Source organism: Tarenaya hassleriana, unplaced genomic scaffold, assembly GCF_000463585.1.
Source record: "Tarenaya hassleriana unplaced genomic scaffold, ASM46358v1 Cleome20, whole genome shotgun sequence".
Classification (NCBI taxonomy): domain Eukaryota; kingdom Viridiplantae; phylum Streptophyta; class Magnoliopsida; order Brassicales; family Cleomaceae; genus Tarenaya; species Tarenaya hassleriana.
The window spans coordinates 2,065,399-2,083,963 of NW_010965373.1; the positions used below are offsets into that span (position 1 = coordinate 2,065,399).

At 41.2% G+C, this 18,565-nt stretch overlaps 6 protein-coding genes and 1 non-coding gene across 7 annotated transcripts; 4 read left to right on the forward strand and 3 right to left on the reverse strand.

Annotated features, from left to right (window-relative positions):
• The first annotated feature begins 735 nt into the window (after nucleotides 1-735).
• On the forward strand, nucleotides 736-3,118 carry LOC104813841 (uncharacterized membrane protein At1g75140). Its single transcript, XM_010541618.2, has one exon. It carries the CDS (start codon nucleotides 991-993, stop codon nucleotides 2,980-2,982), a length of 1,992 nt encoding a protein of 663 aa, XP_010539920.1. The 5' UTR covers nucleotides 736-990; the 3' UTR covers nucleotides 2,983-3,118.
• Nucleotides 3,119-3,484: 366 nt separating this feature from the next.
• LOC104813842 (cytochrome P450 734A1) lies at nucleotides 3,485-6,235 on the forward strand. Its single transcript, XM_010541619.2, has 4 exons — nucleotides 3,485-4,029; nucleotides 4,474-4,718; nucleotides 5,063-5,426; nucleotides 5,675-6,235. The coding sequence occupies exons 1-4, from the start codon at nucleotides 3,529-3,531 to the stop codon at nucleotides 6,092-6,094; spliced, it is 1,530 nt and encodes a 509-aa protein (XP_010539921.1). The 5' UTR covers nucleotides 3,485-3,528; the 3' UTR covers nucleotides 6,095-6,235.
• A 1,415-nt stretch (nucleotides 6,236-7,650) lies between these two features.
• Nucleotides 7,651-10,375, forward strand: LOC104813844 (probable GMP synthase [glutamine-hydrolyzing]). Its single transcript, XM_010541622.2, has 4 exons — nucleotides 7,651-8,173; nucleotides 9,312-9,453; nucleotides 9,640-9,781; nucleotides 9,882-10,375. Exons 1-4 carry the CDS (start codon nucleotides 7,759-7,761, stop codon nucleotides 10,191-10,193), a joined length of 1,011 nt encoding a protein of 336 aa, XP_010539924.1. The 5' UTR covers nucleotides 7,651-7,758; the 3' UTR covers nucleotides 10,194-10,375.
• Nucleotides 10,376-10,491: 116 nt separating this feature from the next.
• LOC104813843 (protein BRASSINAZOLE-RESISTANT 1) lies at nucleotides 10,492-12,423 on the reverse strand. Its single transcript, XM_010541621.2, has 2 exons — nucleotides 11,977-12,423; nucleotides 10,492-11,487 (listed from the first exon to the last, which is right to left on the reverse strand). Exons 1-2 carry the CDS (start codon nucleotides 12,232-12,234, stop codon nucleotides 10,759-10,761), a joined length of 987 nt encoding a protein of 328 aa, XP_010539923.1. The 5' UTR covers nucleotides 12,235-12,423; the 3' UTR covers nucleotides 10,492-10,758.
• A 1,215-nt stretch (nucleotides 12,424-13,638) lies between these two features.
• TRNAD-GUC lies at nucleotides 13,639-13,710 on the reverse strand. The gene has a single exon. It is a non-coding gene; the product is annotated as a tRNA-Asp (tRNA).
• Nucleotides 13,711-14,630: 920 nt separating this feature from the next.
• On the forward strand, nucleotides 14,631-17,785 carry LOC104813845. Its single transcript, XM_010541623.2, has 6 exons — nucleotides 14,631-15,062; nucleotides 16,463-16,589; nucleotides 16,806-16,945; nucleotides 17,053-17,115; nucleotides 17,196-17,264; nucleotides 17,379-17,785. Exons 1-6 carry the CDS (start codon nucleotides 14,850-14,852, stop codon nucleotides 17,493-17,495), a joined length of 729 nt encoding a protein of 242 aa, XP_010539925.1. The 5' UTR covers nucleotides 14,631-14,849; the 3' UTR covers nucleotides 17,496-17,785.
• Nucleotides 17,786-17,879: 94 nt separating this feature from the next.
• LOC104813846 (pathogenesis-related protein 5-like) lies at nucleotides 17,880-18,564 on the reverse strand (the record flags this gene model as incomplete). The annotated part of the gene is made up of 1 exon (XM_019202536.1): nucleotides 17,880-18,564. A coding segment is annotated over one exon (564 nt), but the record flags the coding sequence as incomplete, so codon positions are not given.
• Nucleotide 18,565: the final 1 nt, after the last annotated feature.

The following is an 18,565-nucleotide window of genomic DNA, read 5'->3' on the forward strand; positions in this document are numbered from 1 at the left end:
TAATTATAATTATAAAATATATTGTTATTTTTTTATATTTATTTTAAATAATCATGGGCAGAGAGAGAGGGCAAGGGTTGACGTGATGTGTCAAGGGGGAAGGGACAAGGTTTTGTAAAGAAACGAGGTTTCGTTGGGACAAATGCCGATTTAGACCGAAATCGGTGAGAGAAGCCCCAAAGGGTTTTGTCCCAATGCGACACCAGAATTCGCATGTGGAGTGGAGACTCGTTGGATCTTGTCTCTCTTTCCCCCTCCAAAAACGCCGCGTTTTATGCCCCTCTCACTTTACATGCATAACATTCTCTCTATCAAATTTTGTTTTATATATATAAAATCCCTTTTGTGAAATTTCAGGCCTTAATTCCATGGCGGAAACTTAGCCCCTTGATTCATTATTGAAAATTAAGCTACAAGTTTATATACGGAGACTGAATAAGAAAATATATGAGAATATTTCAGCTATCTTTATTTTAATTTTTTGTTTATTTATCTAAACACATTATGTAATAGAAGAATAGAAACTAATTAACTATAATGTGTTCACTATTTGGAAATGTTAAAGTTAGCATATAAAAGATTGTGGACCCACATATTTAAGTATAAGCCACATATAATTAAGGAGACTAAATTTCTGCATTTTATCACATGGCCTATTTAGTCTAAAAATATCATTAAAAGAGAAAACAAACCTTTTTAAGATCATTTCATTTTCTCCTTCTCACAAAAAAACTTTTACTGTAACATAAGAGATTTTTTCGGACAAAGAACGTCAAATTCGAAGCTTTTCTTCTTTCTTCCCGCAGACCTCACCGTTGCTTGACTTCCGAAATATCCACGAAAGGGAACAAAAATCCCAGATAGATTCCGACCGGACAAATCTTCTTCGTTCCAGATCCAAATACCCATCTCGTATTGATCTGCATAAATGGCGGTTACTCGCTGATTCAGATACAAAACGGCCCTTTTTCCCTCTTCTTGCCTCCTTCAATGGCGGATCACCAACATGGCAAGTTCTTCTTCTTCTTCTTATGCTCTTTTTTCGTCTCCTTCAGTTTGCTTTTACCTTTGTCTTCAAATGGGTCTCTGGTTCTTGCAACCTCTGGTTCGGTCCCGATTACACAAGAGAACGATTATGTTTCTCCAAATGAAGCTGTAATCGGCAGCGAATCCGACCGACAAGGTGATCTATTGCATAAACTCGAGGAACTGGTTAGGAATCTTACGGAAGTAGTTGCTAGATTGGATACTAGGTTGTCTCGAACTCAGATTTCGCAGTGTGTCCGTGAGGAACGCGATATCGGGGCATCGATGAAGCCGTCGAAGGAGAGGAGTGAGATTGGTCGGAGAAAATCTGGTGATGAAATCGAAGAAGATAGTGATAACGATGATGACGAAGAAGAAGGTCACAAGAGTGGAACCAGGGAGAAAACTAAGACATTATCCGTAACTAAGTACAGCCCATTCTGGTCGGAGAGGTTTCAGTTCACTTCGGCTGTGAAATTGGATTCAGATGCGACTTGTGTTAATGTTTTGCCGTTTCGTGATCACGAGGGTTTAAGCAAGTACTTTGGAGTTGGGGATTCAAGAGGTAGGGTTTATGTGTTCTTGAGGAATGGGGATGTTTTGGTTGAATTCTTCACGACCTGCAGTTCACCCATCACGGCTATGGTTTCGTATCTGTCAGTGCATAAGAACGAGAGTTTCGTGGTCACGGGCCATCAGAAAGGTGAGATCTTGTTGCATAGGATTCGCGAGGGGTCGAACGGGGAGGATTGGAACTCGGTTACGATGGAGCATGTTGGTAAGTTTTCTGGCACGGGAGATGGGGAAGATGGCGATGTGTCCGTGACCCTCCTGGAAGTTCATCACGTGGGTCGGGTTAGGTATATATTGGCTTCGGATCTCGGTGGGAAGCTCACGGTTTACACGGAAAACGGGACGGTTTATGGGTCAGCAATGCCCACGAGCAGGCCGCTTGTCTTCTTGAAGCAAAGGCTGTTGTTTCTGACGGAGACTGGTGCCGGGTCGCTGGACTTAAGGAGCATGAAGATCAGAGAATCCAAATGTGACGGTCTGAACCATTCTCTTGCAAGAACATACGTTTTCGATGCCACAGAACGGTCTAAAGCATACGGGTTCACATCCGAGGGAGAAATCATTCACGTTTTACTTCTGGGCGACATTATGAACTTCAAATGTCGGGTGAGATCCAAGAGAAACTTCCAAATGGCAGAGCCGGTTGCTTTACAAGCTATCAAAGGCTATCTGCTCATGATCAACGAAGAAAAAGTCTTCGTCTACAATGTATCAACCCAGCAATACGTTCGAACCAGCAGTCCCCGGCTTCTTTTCTCTGCGGGCTTAGACGAGATAAGATCAACGTTCTTGAATCATCACGATTCATCGTTCAAACCGGACCAGAGAGGCAAAAAGGCGACACCTTTGATAGCGAGTGACCGGGAAAAGCTCGTGGTAATGAGCTTAGGAGACGGATACATCGCGACATACAGATCAAAACTTCCGGTTTTCAAAGGGGAATTCAACACGATGCTATGGAGCAGCCCGGTGTTTTTCTTCGTACTGTTTCTCTTCGGGGCGTGGTTTTTCTTTGCCAAGAAGAAAGAAGCTCTCACTTCTTGGGGACCCGACGACCCTTTCGCCTCTTCCTCCTCTCCTTCCCCTGCGGCTCAAGCCATGGACCACTCCTTCGCAGAATCTTCTAGAAGGAGTGATGACCTAATGGAACTACGAAGAAGGTACGTCTCTCCATCTCGGTACCCTCCTGGTGACGGCTCGGCTGCAGTTTCTTACCGTTCAGGCGGCTCTAATGACTTGAGCTCACGAGCTCTGGTGGATCAGAACTACAGAGCCATGGCTCAGGAGCTCAAGTACCGCGGCTCGGGTCTCGAGTCGAGCGGGTTTGGGAAGAGAAGGGAGAGCCTGTTTGTTAACAGCAAAGTTGTGGACGGCGAGAGTTAGATCCTTGTGTTAAGTTTTCAACTTTGTTTTTCCTCCATCCTCTGTCTTTTGTTTTTTTTAGGGATTGGCTTGAAAATGTTGTAATATGTAAACTCTGGTTTAGGAAATAAAAGTTTCAGGTAAATTATTCGGTTCGGATTTTTGTCTTGTTTGTTTTGTATTGGGGTTAATTGGGTTTAGGAAAAATCATATAGGCAGATGATTCCGGTTAATATTCGGTTTAATTTGAAATTTAAGATTTAGACTTTATAATTGGTTTAAAATTTTAAAAACAGGTTAGAAAGAGTGACTCTGTACTATTTTTTTATGGTATTTTCCGCTTGAATGGCGAAAATATGTCTTTACTCAAATTACTGTTAGGCAGTTTACATTAAAAACTAACTAAATCGTTAATTTGTGTCGGAAAATTCAATCTAAATCATGGAAAATATGAAAATGTTTCATAAAATTGGTTGGAAAAAGAGTATTAAATTAAGAATGGAATACATTACCTGCACAGTACAATACAACCAATCCAAAGTTTCCATTTTTTGGCAATCAAGAAGCATGTTCTTTATCTTCCACTCTCTCTTCTTAGTATCCTTCCTTCTCTTTAGATTCGTACACAAATCCCTATGGGTCCCTTGGAAAATCCAGACCCACTTCAAGAACCAGCGCGTGGAAGGCCCTCTCCGCCGACCCATCACCGGAAACTCCGCCGAGATCAGCCGCATGACGGCGGCGGCGAAGTCGAAGCCCATCCCAATCCACGGCGCTGATGGCGTCAGCCCACACGACTGCGTCCACCGAATGGCTCCTCACTACAGCGCGTGGTCGAGCGTGTACGGGAAGACGTTCCTCTACTGGTTCGGGTCAACGCCGGTGGTCGCCACGTCGGATCCGGAGCTGATCCGGGAGGCGCTGACCAATGGTAGGTCGTTTGACCGGATTGGGCATAATCCTTTGGCTAAGCTTCTCTACTCGCAGGGTCTTCCTGGTCTTCGAGGCGATGTATGGGCTTTGCATAGAAGAATCGCAATCCAAGCTTTCACCATGGAAAAAGTCAAGGTTTCTGTGTTGTTTCTGTAAATATCCTCAATCTACTTCATCTTGATGCAGTCAAACACACGATTCCAGTTATGGGAAGTTTAAGAATCTTCAGATACTTCTTAGTGGAAACTCTTATGGTTGAAATTCTTCAGACACATCTTAGTGGGAACTCTTATGGTTGAAATTCTTCAGACACATCTTAGTGGGAACTCTTTGGTTGAAAGAAATGTCTGGAGTTGAGAACTTGGTCTGATGTTGTCGGTTGAGTGATGAGTCTCATACTTTATCAATTCATTGGTAGATTTTGCATATTTTACAATGATTAGTACTATGGCCAGGATCAAAGTTGTTTTCCCAGATGACAAGCTTCATTTGATGTAGCTGTTATGCGCATTCTGCGTGCATACATAAGGGTCGTATTTCGGGCCATAGGGTGAGACTAAAGGCGAAAACTTTATGCAGAGGTGGGTACCCGAGATGGTGACGAGTACTAGAAAGATGCTGGAGAAGTGGGAGGCGATGAGAGATGGAAGAGAAGAGCTCGAAGTAGAAGTTCACGGTCAGATACACAACTTGGCTGCAGATATTTTGTCGAGAACGGCTTTTGGCAACAGTGTGGAGGAAGGGAAGCGTATCTTTGCGCTGCAAGAACGTATGATGCGCCTCTTCTATCTGGTTCGATGGAGCGTTTATCTTCCCGGGTTCAGGTAAGCGACTCCAGCATGTATGAGCTTTTCTTCTCATGATCCAATCACAACATCTATACACTATATGCTTGTTAATTCACCAAGATAGACAATGATAACTTGAATTCTAAAAGATGCTGAATATGAAAAAGAAAAACCCGGAAGGTATATGTTTAAATCAGGAACCAACCTTATGTTATTGCACAAGTTGGATTGATATGCTTACTTATAGCCATTATAACAATGATCAGATTTCTTCAGCTTCTACATTGCTTGCAAATTTCATGAACCGTGAAGATTTTGTGCTTGAATCTTGGTTTTCATACTGATTACTAAATTCTCGGTTCCTAACAAATGCCGGTTAGGTTTTTGCCCACCAAGACTAACAGAGAGATATGGAGGGTCGAGAAGGAAATCCGCCATTCCGTACGGAAACTGATCGAGAAGAACAGAAGGGCGATGGAAAACTCTGGAAATTTGCTAAGAGCTTTTATGTCACCGTACACAAATCAAGATGGTCGAGAAGAGAGGCTCGATATCGAAGAAGTCATCGATGAGTGCAAGACATTCTACTTTGCGGGGAAGGAAACAACAGGCAATCTTTTGACTTGGGCATTAGTCCTTCTAGCTATGCACCCCGAGTGGCAGATCGTTGCTCAGGAAGAAGTGATCCGCGTTTGCGGGGACAGCGGAGCTCCTGCCGCAGAAATCTTGCATGAACTCAAGACGGTAAATTCTGCACCTGTCTACTAAAATTATCCTTAACAATCCAATTGATAATTCCTAATTTTCGGAATGGCTTAACCGATCTTCTTCGATTGGATTCGGGTTTATTACCTGGAAAGTAAACAATGCATTGTCTCTTTTGCTAAGCTGTTTGTCTTCAGGTCATTCTATCTGGAAACATTCTAAAAACGTGATTTGGCATATGATCAAAATTCTTCGTCGATATCTAACACATTTCATCGTTGTAACAGCTCGGGATGATAATCAACGAGACCCTTAGGCTGTACCCTCCAGCCGTGACATTAAACCGCGACACCCTTCGAAGATCTAAGCTAGGAAACCTCGACATCCCGGCAGGAACCCAGCTCTACTTATCCGTGATCGCGATGCACCACGACACGGACGTGTGGGGACATGACGCGAACGAGTTCAATCCTCGTAGGTTCGAAGAGCCGAGAAAGCAATCGGCTCTGTTCATGCCGTTCGGGTCGGGTCCAAGGATCTGCGTAGGGCAGTCTCTCGTGATGGTTCAGGCCAAAACCGTTCTCGCTCAGATCTTAAGGCATTACAGTTTGAGGTTGTCCCCAGGTTATGTCCATGCCCCGACATTGTTCGTGACCTCTCAGCCTCAACACGGTGCTCATATCCTCTTCAGTAGGATTTCTGAATAGAGAGATCCGTGATTTGATCATTTCGTCTTTACGGTGATGAAGTACATATAAAGAAGTACAAAAATACATTTCATATTTGCAATATTTACAGAATTGCCATTACCATTTATGTACAAAATTATTACAATTCATTTTACAGAATTGCCATTGTTATTATTTACAAAAGATTACCATATATATAAAAATTAGAAAAGAAAAAAAAAGAGAGAGGGGTCCTAGTAGCCGTTGGAAAGCAAACACAAAATGAACAACCGTCGAGTCAGAGTTTTGAGTTTCAGTGGATTTGGTGTTTTGTTTTCCTCTTTTTGGCATTTGGTGAGGACAACTCCTCATTCTTCTTCTTAACGGTAAGGTATTCTCCCCTTCAAGTTTTTCGTGATTTTCCCGTTTTACCCTCCTACCCCTTCCAGCCAAATCTGACTCTGACCTCTTGCCTACCCTTCACTACACTTGTAATGACCATTATGCCCTATCTCCTTTTTTTAAAAAATTAATTTTTTTTATAACTCTCTAATTAACGTGACCATGACGTTGATTATAATAAATATATACCAAAATAAAATCGAGAATATTTTTTATGGAGAAAATAAAATAGAAAACACTAGTTTTCAGATAGATTATCTAAATATAAATATTATTATTGAGTAGAGATTTGGATGCTGTTTACCTTATATATCCACACAAGTTTCTAAAATTGTTTCATAATTCCTCTATCTATCTAAGTTTAAATGATTGTATTTGACTAAATTATCTACATATGAATTAATTAATTTTCTTAATAACGAAAAGGGTCAGATTTCAAATCCTAAATTATTCTATATGGACTAAAATTAGTGATGACTTCAACATTAGACAACATGTAGGTATTGAGTCCACTGACCATCTGTTTTTTTAAACCGAATAACACAGATTTTCGAGAAGAACGGAAACTACGGTCAAAGTCAACGTAGGATTTTCGAGAAGAAATTTAAAGGGTTAAAAATTAAATGCATTAAAACCCTCTTATTTTTACAAATTCATATATTTATCCCTTAACTTCTTGTCTTTCACAATCCTATCGTGCACACCACGCAACCACGACCGATCACAATCATACATCTAATTTTCTTATAAGCTTATACCTAATTATATTTACTCAAATATTTGATTTTAAAGATATGGATCGATACAAATAAATTTATCTTAAATTTTACTGTTCATTGTATATGTGTATGTATATGATGAATTCCAATATTTGTAATATTTTCTAATTAAATTTTAAAATATATATTAAAATTAATACTTAACTTAAACAAGGTAATTCACGCAGGAATTAAGAAGGGTCGAGAGATACTAACCAATAATATAACTAACCATAATGCTTAGAATACAAAATTAAAATGGATTAAAAATGGCAAAACAGTAATTTCACAGAAACATCCAGGTCACTTTCAAAACACCAAAACGCTTAACAGAAACTAACCGACACATCAACAAAGTCACCGGCTATCACCGGTAACCTCAACCCCAAATTCCTTGTTACCGTTTTGTTTTAAAAACCTCCGTTTTCTTCGTCATTTTCTCTACTCTGTTTCTGCTGCTCTCTCTCTCGCCATTTTTATCTTTCCTACTTTTCCCCCCAAAATTCTGTCGAATTTGCGGTTTCTACCAACTTCTCTGGGAAGATGTTTGCGGCAACGAAGCTCCGGTCGCCGGTTAAACCGGCGGTTGGGCGAGCGATTCTCGGTCCGACCGGCAATCGGTTTAGGGTTTCAGAGGAGCTGAGGAGGAAAACGGAGATCGCGAAGAAGAAGACGCCGCCGTCGCAGCAGCCGCAGCAGCGGCGCATGAAATCAGTGGCGGGGATGCCTGATTCCGCCGTGAGGACCGACTTCTCCGTCGATAGCTCCTCCTCTACCGATTCATCTTCATCGGCTTCGGACCGTTCGCCGGTGAAAATTTCCGTAGTGCCTGGGAGAGCTCCGACAAGAACTAACGGCGTTATGAGGTCCGTTAAGGCCATCACTGACGGCGTCACTGATGGTTCCCCCAGAATTTTGGGGCCGGTTAAGAGGTGCGATTGGATCACGCCTAATTCCGGTCAGTTTTTCATGCCATTTTTCTGAAATTATTAATCATAAAGCATTTTTCACAGTGAAATCTGCTAGGTTCGGTTCGAGTTAACCCAGCGAAACCCAGAAAAAATTGATCGGTTTAGGTACAATCTCAATTTCACTTATTCTGATCGGTTAATTTGATTTTGTTGTGTTTAGTCATTAGTGTTGCACTGATTAAACATAAGATAGCCGGATTAAACCGGAAATAACTTGATTAACCGAAGTACATAACCCTAAAGGCACTGTAATCGGATTCCGTTGGCCTTTTATCATTCAACGTGAACCGCGTCCAATCAAAATTGAGAAAAGGTAGTGCGGGGAATAAACCGACCTGATCTCAAACCGAACCGAACTAAACCAAATCTGACCGGAACAGGCAATGCCCAATTAGTTATGTCCAATCCAACCTTCTGCATCCTCTCTTTCCTTAAACTAGATAATTTTACAAACTGCAAACATCATTTATTTATGGAAAAAGGTATAATTTTTCGAGACTTGTTTCTTTTGCTTAGTTTGGAACACCCATGGCGATGGTCCACCAACCACAATGTGCCACAGATTTTCATCAATCTTCTTTGTCCAGTGAGATACATAATTTTACCATTTTTCACGTTTTCTCGCTTACAATTGTGTCGGCTGTAATTCATTCGTCCTTTCATCCTTAGCCGCTGTTGTGCCGCCATGAATCTCCCCTTTCGTCCAAGCTTCGATTTTTTTTTTTTTTTGCGAGCTTACCAAATGCATCTTCTTTGTTGTTTCACCCGGAATTCTTAACCTTGCATATACAATGATAACAAAAACTAGACTGTACGTGTAATAGGTAAGTTGATTATGAGTCCTTTACAAGAATCCGGTAGATCATGAAGTCCATTTCTCCTAAATTCTTATAGTTTCTTGATAGAAAGAGGGTTATCTTCATTGTATTGTCTTAGATTTAGGGGAAAGAATTTTGCCCGTACGATTGGTATTGGAGGATTTAAAACAGCTTACATGCATAGATGCGTACAACTTGTGTTCAGGCTTACCAAAGATTTGTTTGTCGTTATTTATACTTTTTCTGAGTGCCCCAAGCAGCCATTGACGTATGTTTTGGTTGATGATGATGATGATGGATATAACAGATACACTATACGCCTCTTTCCATGACGAGGAGTGGGGAGTGCCTGTGCATGATGACACAAAACTGTTTGAGCTTCTTGTGTACTCTCAAGCATTAGCAGAGCTCAGTTGGCCTTCAATCCTCCACAAGAGAGAGATCTTCAGGTACATAAAGTTTCAATCTTTAATATTCAAAATGTGTTCTTGTGCATATGAACCGATTACAAGATCCGGGACTATTCAACATGCGTGGATCGTTTGCGGCGCTTATAAGGGAAAAGAAAAGACAGTTTTCTTCCATTTGTATGTATATTAATTGATTAGTATATCGTAAGGTTGCTTCCTTGGCAGGAAGTTCTTTGATGATTTCAATCCATCATCCATAGTGCAATTCTCCATGAAGAGATTGCTGTCTCTCAAAGTCGACGGAGCTCTCATATTATCGGAACAAAAACTGCGTGCTATAGTAGAAAACGCGAAATCGGTTCTCAAGGTCGGGTTTTTTTTTTCTGTTGATATATTAACATGTTGCTATCCGCAAGTTATCACCTTGTTTTGCAAAAATCTTAAATTGCCATGTTCTGTCTGAACAGGTCCAGCAAGAGTTTGGATCCTTCAGCAACTACTGCTGGAGATTTGTGAAGGATAAGCCGTTAAGGAACGGATATCGCTATGGCCGTCAAGTGCCCGTTAAATCACCAAAAGCGGAGTTCATTAGCAAAGATATGATGCAAAGAGGGTTCTGTTGCGTTGGACCGACGGTCGTCTATTCCTTCTTGCAGGTTGCTGGCATTGTGAACGATCACCTCACGACATGCTTCAGATACCACGAATGTGTAGATCAAGAATCAAGAGCCCATAAAACCGTCGATGGCGAGAACCCGTCTCTAACCTCGGGACAGTAGTAGACACATTCTTCATTTCTAGATCGATTATCGATACGGGAAATCGCCAAAACAAAGATTGAAAAGATGCAGTGTTGAATGTAGCATTTGTAGTTGTTCATTTCTAGTTCGCCTAACTAGAGACTGATGTTTGGAACTGGAGATTCAGACCAGGAAATAACATAAAATTTGTAAAGGCATCATGCTTCCGAACTCTGAAGCTTGGATCTTTGATTCTGGGGGCAAGATGGACAAAGACATGGTGGTACGAAATGCAAACTAAAGCAATGAAAAATAGATAGGAGTTTGGGTTGTGACAAGATACAAGACGGGTCCAAACCAATTGAACAAATGTAATGTCGTTTGTGTTCTCCAAGGCCTAAGGGGGGACATGGTAGCAGCATACATCTCTTAGGACCATATCTACAAACAATGCTTATGGAAACAAACTTGCCGGGAGAAGAACCCAAAATCAAGATCCGAACACGATTCACTGATATTCCAATCCTTACACAGAACAAGCTTTCATGCATCATATTTCCGTCGCAGGAGGAGAAAGGTAATGTAGAACAGAAACCGCAATCCATCAACCACGTGCCTTCCCGTTTCCAAGCGTGAGCTCGAGATCCTCCATACCCACGTCGTGTATCCTCTCTCCCTCCCATGGCTTAACCTGCGCATTCTCGAATTTAAATTCCGAGCTCTGACCAATCTCTTGAAACACAGCATTAGGTGACATATGCTGAGGTGCGGGTTTCATGAGATTGAAAGTGGGCGAGGTCGGTATCACAGAGCCGGGATATGGCTGCTGAGCAAACTTCTGAAAGCTTATCCAGTGACCAGAATCAACTGTGGAAGAGTCAGACTCATCACATTCAGGTATAGTGGCTGGGGTATGGAACTGGCGATGGGTCGGACTAGCAGGAGCAGAAGCTGCATAGAAAGGGTAATTAGTGGCCACCATTGATTGTTTAGCCGCAATGGCCATCGACTGCTTAGCAATGCATTCCCAATTGGGCATCGGTTTAGGGTTCTTAGAGGTCGGGGATGATACCGGTGGAGTAACTGGAGCGCTGTTTGAGATTCTAAGCGGAGGAAGGGATGAAGGAAGGCCGTTTCTGAGGAATGGAAAGATCGTGGAGACCTTGTTTGGTTCACCACGAGAAGGGCTCGGGAAAGAAGAGGACGACGGGCTGACTTGGTAAGAAGGTATAGGGCTTGGAAAAGCTGATGAGAGAGGGCTCGGGTTTTGGGAGAAGTAAGGAGTGACTGGAGCTGAGGTTCCAGCTATGTCGCCCGGTGGAGGCTTGCATCCCTGAATCTCAAAAAACCATAGCCAAACATCATAATGTTACAATCACAGGTTTCAAAAAAGATCGAATCAACACAGACTGAGGTTTTCCAATTAAGATCCATTAGACAAAAACTGCAGACTAGTAATGACTGAGGTTTCCAAATTCATCTAAAAGCTATGTTAGAAATCTAAATGCAGTGGCTCATAAAACTCCTAGAACGCGTGGAAGCTACTGCCACTGCGAAATTAGCACAAACCCTAAATTCAATTTCTCCGAGGTCAAAATCAGAAACTAGATCCATAAATGAAAATGCACATTTATCCAATGGATTCAGCTAAAACGCTGTTTCCATAACTTAAAATCTCGAATTCGCACCCATCATAAAAGAACTCAACTGTTCGAATTAAACCGAGCAAACCCATTTGAACCCACGAGTCAAAACACCAGTTCAACGCCCAAAACACCATAAAATTGTTTAGATCTAAAACCCAGATGCCCATGACATTCACCTTGCGGTAAGTAGTTCCATCTTCTTCCACAACCCAACCAGCTTCAGCACAGAGAGCTTTCAAAACCTCATTGTTATCGCAATGTTTGGGCAGATTGTAACTGCCCTGAGCTCTAAGCCCCGAGTAAATCTTTGCAGCTATGGCTCTTCTCCGCCTCTCTCTCCTCCGATTGTTCTCCCTCTCCCTCCACGACGGCTTCCTCCTCGCTGCCGCCGCCGCCGCAGCCGCAGAACTCGACGTGGCCCCGTCCGACGTCATTCTCCGTCAAAACCCGACCCAGATCGCGACCCGTGAGCTCGAACGGAGATGGGTTGCTGTAGATTATGCACGCGGATTGAACCAGCTAAAGAAGAAGAAGAACAGACGAGAAGAGTGAGAAGTTAGTGCTCACGAGGAATACGCTTTTCCATCGCTGGAATTGTAGAAGAATCTCTCATCGTAATTAGAAACAAAAAATAAAATAAAAAAAATAAAAACAGAAACGAAAATGCCTATTTGGTAGTATAATCTTGTGTGCGCAGGTGCACGAGAAGTCAACAAGCCATAAGACATCCGCCGTTCACATGTTCCATAATGTTAATGGACGGTCCTGTTCATTGTGGGTGTAAAATCCTGTATGCTTTGGAGTAGATGATAAGAGCGCGTAGCCGCGTCTAGAGGGCGAAAGAAGTACGATTGTGGTTTCTGTGTAATGATCAAATTATTGAGAGAAGAAGTAGACAGCTGGGACCCACATTTGGATGTGGGCCCCTTACTTCTATGACCAGAAAACACACCATCTGATTGTTTTTTTTTTAATTAATTCACTCGACAATCTTTTATAGTTAGTTAAGCTTTCATGAAAAAAGAAATAATTAGATTTTATGGACTTAATAACTATTTTTAGAGAAATGTTAAACATTTTAAAATTGGACAAAAACATCAATAAAACTTACTTTGTTTGAAAATTTGAAAACACAATACCAAGTTCCAGTAATTACAATATTTTTTAACTTTAAATTTTAACATAATAATATATATAAAATAATATAATTTTGTACAAAAAGATATAGCAATTAATAGTATTTGTTGTACCAATTAATTTTTTTGATAATCGAATATTTTGAGTCGAAGTTCAGACTACTTTCGGAGTTGGGAGCCACCTATGTGTTTTGTATTATATGTGCTCTATTTCCAATTTGAGACTCGAATTTGGGACGGGATAGACGTTTTGCATCACCGTTTCATCGGTTAAGCTATCCAAGTTATGTTTATATCAAATTTTATGTAGCTATAGAATAAATTTATTTATAGAAGAAAGCAAATTCTGATAAACACTATCTTATTTATTCGTTGGGAAAAAATACAAATAGATGTGGATGATAGAAACTATTTTAATGATAAATTCAAATGCAGCCATCCATAGATTTTATATTAAATGAAAATAATTAATTAGAATAATGGAAAGACAAAGACACAATGGACAGTCGGGTTCATGTTTTTGTTTGGATTATAGTAATAATTAAAAGATTGGTCTATGAAAAGCAATGAATTGTATGGAATTAACCATCATTTTCATTTTATTTTTAAAATAATATAAAAATTATCAATGGTTCCAACCGCTATAACAGACCTTTGGAGCGCATCAGAGGATTACTAGTATATATAATAATTAAAAATCTTCGCCGTTGCCGGGGATCGAACCCGGGTCACCCGCGTGACAGGCGGGAATACTCACCACTATACTACAACGACATTTGAATAATCATTGCATTATTTATATAAAACAAATAATTTAATAAATAATTTCGTTTTAAATCTTTTCGTGGCATGATTTTGTTAGCCAATAACTTATTATGTTATATGTGAGGGTGAATTCCTTTTTATGAGATGTTATTGCATATATATTGAATTTTAGTGTGCATTTGTGCAATGACTAAATATGGTTACTGATGATGTGAAACACGTGGAAGGTTCCAAGAAATGCCAAATGCTTTTGAAAGATGTATAGAACGCGGTAATAGAAATGAAGTTATTGTCATTAGATATAACTCTATTTTTTGATTGTTATTGAGAATATCAACATATTTTCAACTGAAAATGTACAAGTTTTGATATATATTTGTTTTTTTACTAAAAATTGAAAAAAAGGTAAAACTTTAACTCTTTAATTAATCCGATTCTATTAATTTTTAAACTTAAAATATTGCTAATATGTGTGTGTGTATATATATATATATAGTCTGAAAGAAATGTTTCCGAAAAACATGCAACTCCGTTGAAGACCATCACAAACTTTGTATCGTGCGACTATTTTTCTTTTTCGTCTATCAGTTAATTTAACAATAAACGACGGCCTTACCAACAATTAAAAATAAATGAAGGGCAATTGCAATTCGATGAGAATTACAAGATAAGGACGCGAGCAATTCAAATTCAAACCACTGTACAGCTAACTCGAAGAAGGGCACAACGGTCATTTCATGAGCCACTAACTGGTCCCACTTCGCCTGTCTCTTTATAACACCAGTCAACCATCCAGACCAATATATTATAGAATTTACGATATTAGCCCTCGGATTGGTAAAAAAACGGTTCGATTTGATAACGCTAACATCATCCACGTGTCACTCTTATACTGGTCAACGTGTAGGCCCTCACTTATGCTGTCTCCCTTTCACTGCTTTTTTCCATCTCTCTCTCTCTCTGCTTCTTCGCTCTCGCATAAACCCTAATTCTCTGCTCGATTTCTGTGTTTTCCCGCTCAATCCTCCATTTTCGTTCTCAGCAATGCATGATCTCGCGCTTTGGTTCCGTGTCGAGAATTGAAGGAGAGGCGTTTTGCTGGGTTTTTCTGTTTCGGGGTCTAAACGGAGGGAGAGTGTGTGAGAGAAATGCTGCAAGCTGCGGAGAGCTCCGGCGTCCTCAACGGCGGATTCCCGCCATTGCAGAGCTGCTGCGGAGAGAGCAGTAGCGAGGAAGAGTTATCGGTGTTGCCACGTCACACCAAGGTTGTCGTCACCGGGAACAACCGTACGAAATCCGTCCTCGTCGGTCTTCAAGGCGTCGTGAAAAAAGCCGTCGGTCTTGGTGGTTGGCATTGGCTGGTACGGAATTTGATTTGGGTTTGGTTGTTTCCTCTTCTTCTTTTCCGTGTTTGGAAAATTTTTGTTTTTTTTGTTTGATCTCGATGAAAATCTAGGGCTTAATGCGTCTCTCATGACTCTGCATCCGAATTTTTAAAATGGATTTGCTCGAGACGAATCTGGAGTAAAATTCAGCTGACGGCTTTTCGAATTTGGGTCTCGAATATATCCGAGATCTTGAATGAAAAAAGCGACTTTTTTTACCTTCTTATGGAGATAACAAAATTTAGTAGGGCATGTCGATTTGCTTTTGATACGTTCCGATTACATCAAGTATATATTAAGGATCTTCTGACCGAACTACTGATCTGTTCTTCACCTGTATCAACTTGTATTTCCGAAATCTGGGCTGTGGGTGTATGCATGCATGTCTGTTTTTTCAACTAGATTCGGAGATTACAATGTTCCTTTTTCTTACACTGCGCGATAGTAATAAGTTGTCGATACCGTTAATTAGTGTTTTCGTTGTGTTATAGATTGGATTCTTCAGTGTGGCCTTTGGATTTCGTCTTCCAATTGGGTCATGAGATTTTGAGTATTCTGATTATTTTTATTTTCTTGTCAAAGTCTTCTTATATTTATCTGCATCTCGACTCTGGAATATTCTCTGTGATAAATTACTGTGAAACTCAATAATAAAAGACAAAAAAAAAGGGGTTTTCTTGCTTAGATTCAGCCTCAATTATAGGAGTCATCTACAGGGCTAAGTGTTTCTCAAGCTCGTACAGACATTAGTTGTAACCAATGTCTTAAAGAAGGCAACTTTTCCTTTTCCGCGCCTGTTTCGAGTTACATCATAACAATCTGCACTTGTGTCTAATTATTTTCATCATGTTTTCTTGGGAAATCTTATCCTTTTCGTCTTGTGGGTTCAAGCTGGCTTTTGAATTTGTTTGCTTGTGAGTGATTGATCAGAATCATGAGGTTTAAGGGTTCTGTTCTTCCTTTTTAGATGCGTCACTTTCATTTCGGCCATTGGCGCTCCTGCCGATTTTTTCTCTTCTAGAAGTTTTCTCCATTACTTTTACTCTGCCTGGTTTTGTATTGCAATTTGCTCCATGAGATCTTTTTCCTTTTGATAATGTCTCTGTCTCTGTGGACCAAAGGAGTCACTTGAGCATATTCTGGCTTTAAAAGTAACCAGATTAATATACTAATCTTCTCATTGTCGACGGATATAATTTACTAATTTCAATACGAAACCCCACCAGTTCTTGTCTCCTGTCCTTGGCATGTTAAAAAAGTCCTGAATCTGTCTGATAATAGGCATATTCTGCTGCTGATTATTAAATCGGGTATGAAGGCATTTGTTTATTCCATTTCAGCCGCAGCATTGTTCTTTTTCATTTTATAATTTTCAGGTTCTGACGAATGGAATAGAAGTAAAGTTGCAGAGGAATGCACTCAGCGTCATTGAGGCTCCCACTGGAAACGAGGAAGACGATGACCTTGAATTCGAGAACACACATTGGAATGGCTCTGATATGAGTAAGCCTTCTTCTTCGTGTCTCTGTCTCGTTACTCGGCTGTAAGAGCATAAGTTGTTCTAGATCTACTGTTCAACAGAAGGAAATGTTTGACGATTTGAAATGCCAGGATGTTTTGTGGGTTATGTAGTAGACTGTATTTCAGAGACAAAGTTGCAGACTTTATTTGATTTCCCAAGTTTTGATTCCATGACTTGAAATTTGTTATTCGTTTCAGCATCTGATGACACACTAAAGTCCCATAAGCCGAGGCAGAGGGCACAACGATCATCTCGTTCATCTCACAAAACACCGAGCAGGTCCCTATCTTGTGACTCGCAGTCAAAAAGCTCGGTTTTTACTCCCCCTGTGAACATGGTGCGACTCTTACCTTTGCAATTCCTTTTATTCAAATCTCCTCAATTTAGTGTTCAGCATTGAGGAGAATGAATGATGTTGCTGACGGGTGATTTGCTTTGATGCAGAAAGTTGATCTTAGTAAACTGGATATGCCCGCCTTACAGAGATACTGGCGACATTTTAACCTTGTGAGTTGCTCACGACAAGACAACAGGTTTTTGTTTTTTCTACTCTAGTTTGGATTTTGCTTCTCATTGCAATCTTGTAGGTGGAGGCTATTCCTAACCCATCAAAGGAGCAGCTAACAGAAATCGTTCAGAGGCACTTCATGTCACAGGTACACTTCCCCCTAGTTCTTGTCTAGTTCCGCAACTGAATCTGCAATCAAACGGGCAATGCTAAACTTCATCGTTTATTCTAATTTGGTGTCGATGATCACGCTTCATTACAGCAAATGGACGAGCTTCAGGTGATAGTGGGGTTCGTTCAGGCAGCGAAAAGAATGAAGAAGGCCTGCAAGTGGGAGACGAAAGAATCCCGAAACACCGATCTTAACTGTATCAGTTAAGACCGACAGACAGACAAGGCGACTAACAGAATGGTTCATTTGTATCTACCCTTCTGCCTGTTTTAACCATTTGTCGGCGGTTTTAGTTTTCATTAGTTAGCTCTCTCTCTCTCGGGTTCGGGTTAATGGCAGATGTTCTTGCTCTCTCTCTCTGTTAGCCAGTTGTAAGTAGAGTTACCTCCAGAACCAGTGACTTGAACAGACAAAAACTCTCCAATTGAATCCTGTCTTTTAACCGATCTGGAGACAATCGGTATGTTAGAGAATGTAAATATGTTTCCTTATGTGTCTGCTGCTCTCATCATGATTTATTCAATTCAATCTTGTTGTCAAATAACTTGTTGAGGTTATAGAAAACACCAAGATTGTGGATTCGGTTTGGGATTGTAACCCAAATGATGTGATTTCTCATTCTTCTTTAACATTGACAAACAAAATCATATATAAACTCACAACACAATTCACATGAGAGTGTGTAACTAAGAGAACTGGAACCGAACCCGGTTTATGACCCGGTTGGGCAAAATGTGATCAAATAATCCGATCCGGAACAAGTGCGAGTGCTGGAAGCGTCGTCATAGGCGTAGCTATACGCGCTCGGGCAAGCATTCTTGAACATGGCCGAGTACTGTGTCGGAGAGCAAGTCTCCGGCGTCGAGTGGTCGCCGGTGCAGCAGAACTCCGGCGTGTTAAAAGCCGCGCAAGCACTCTTGCAGGCCGCCACTTGGCCCGTGGCCAGTTCCATGACCCGGAGCTCGCTCGGGCAGATCGCGTTCACGTCCGAGACGCAACCTGCATACTGGCAATCGCCCGAGCCGCCCACCGCTCGGATGCCCATCTCAACGTTGTACCCGTCGACGAGGCTGACGTCGTAGAAGTCCTTGCTGGCGGAATCGCCGGCCGTGGCAACAGTGAACTCGGCCAGGGTCACCGGAGGAGCGCCGCCTCCGATGCATTTCAGGACGCCACCGCAGTCGCCGGTGAGGCAGTTGCCCTGGCCGGAGGGGTCGAAGTTGCAGCCGGTACGTGCCCAGAAGCGGCCGGGCCATCCCGGAGGGCCGGTGAGGTTG

Bases quoted from the DNA above. Each gene is read 5' to 3' on its own strand.
- LOC104813841 (XM_010541618.2), top strand. From the start codon at position 991: ATGGCGGATCACCAACATGGCAAGTTCTTCTTCTTCTTCTTATGCTCT.
- LOC104813842 (XM_010541619.2), top strand. From the start codon at position 3,529: ATGTTCTTTATCTTCCACTCTCTCTTCTTAGTATCCTTCCTTCTCTTT. The intron at 4,719-5,062 runs GTAAGCGACTCC...AATGCCGGTTAG, and splicing joins GTTTATCTTCCCGGGTTCAG to GTTTTTGCCCACCAAGACTA. The intron at 5,427-5,674 runs GTAAATTCTGCA...TCGTTGTAACAG, and splicing joins TCTTGCATGAACTCAAGACG to CTCGGGATGATAATCAACGA.
- LOC104813844 (XM_010541622.2), top strand. From the start codon at position 7,759: ATGTTTGCGGCAACGAAGCTCCGGTCGCCGGTTAAACCGGCGGTTGGG. The intron at 9,454-9,639 runs GTACATAAAGTT...CTTCCTTGGCAG, and splicing joins CACAAGAGAGAGATCTTCAG to GAAGTTCTTTGATGATTTCA. The intron at 9,782-9,881 runs GTCGGGTTTTTT...CTGTCTGAACAG, and splicing joins ACGCGAAATCGGTTCTCAAG to GTCCAGCAAGAGTTTGGATC.
- LOC104813843 (XM_010541621.2), bottom strand. From the start codon at position 12,234: ATGACGTCGGACGGGGCCACGTCGAGTTCTGCGGCTGCGGCGGCGGCG. The intron at 11,488-11,976 runs GTGAATGTCATG...TTTGAGATTCAG, and splicing joins ATGGAACTACTTACCGCAAG to GGATGCAAGCCTCCACCGGG.
- LOC104813845 (XM_010541623.2), top strand. From the start codon at position 14,850: ATGCTGCAAGCTGCGGAGAGCTCCGGCGTCCTCAACGGCGGATTCCCG. The intron at 16,946-17,052 runs GTGCGACTCTTA...GCTTTGATGCAG, and splicing joins TTACTCCCCCTGTGAACATG to AAAGTTGATCTTAGTAAACT. The intron at 17,116-17,195 runs GTGAGTTGCTCA...GCAATCTTGTAG, and splicing joins ACTGGCGACATTTTAACCTT to GTGGAGGCTATTCCTAACCC.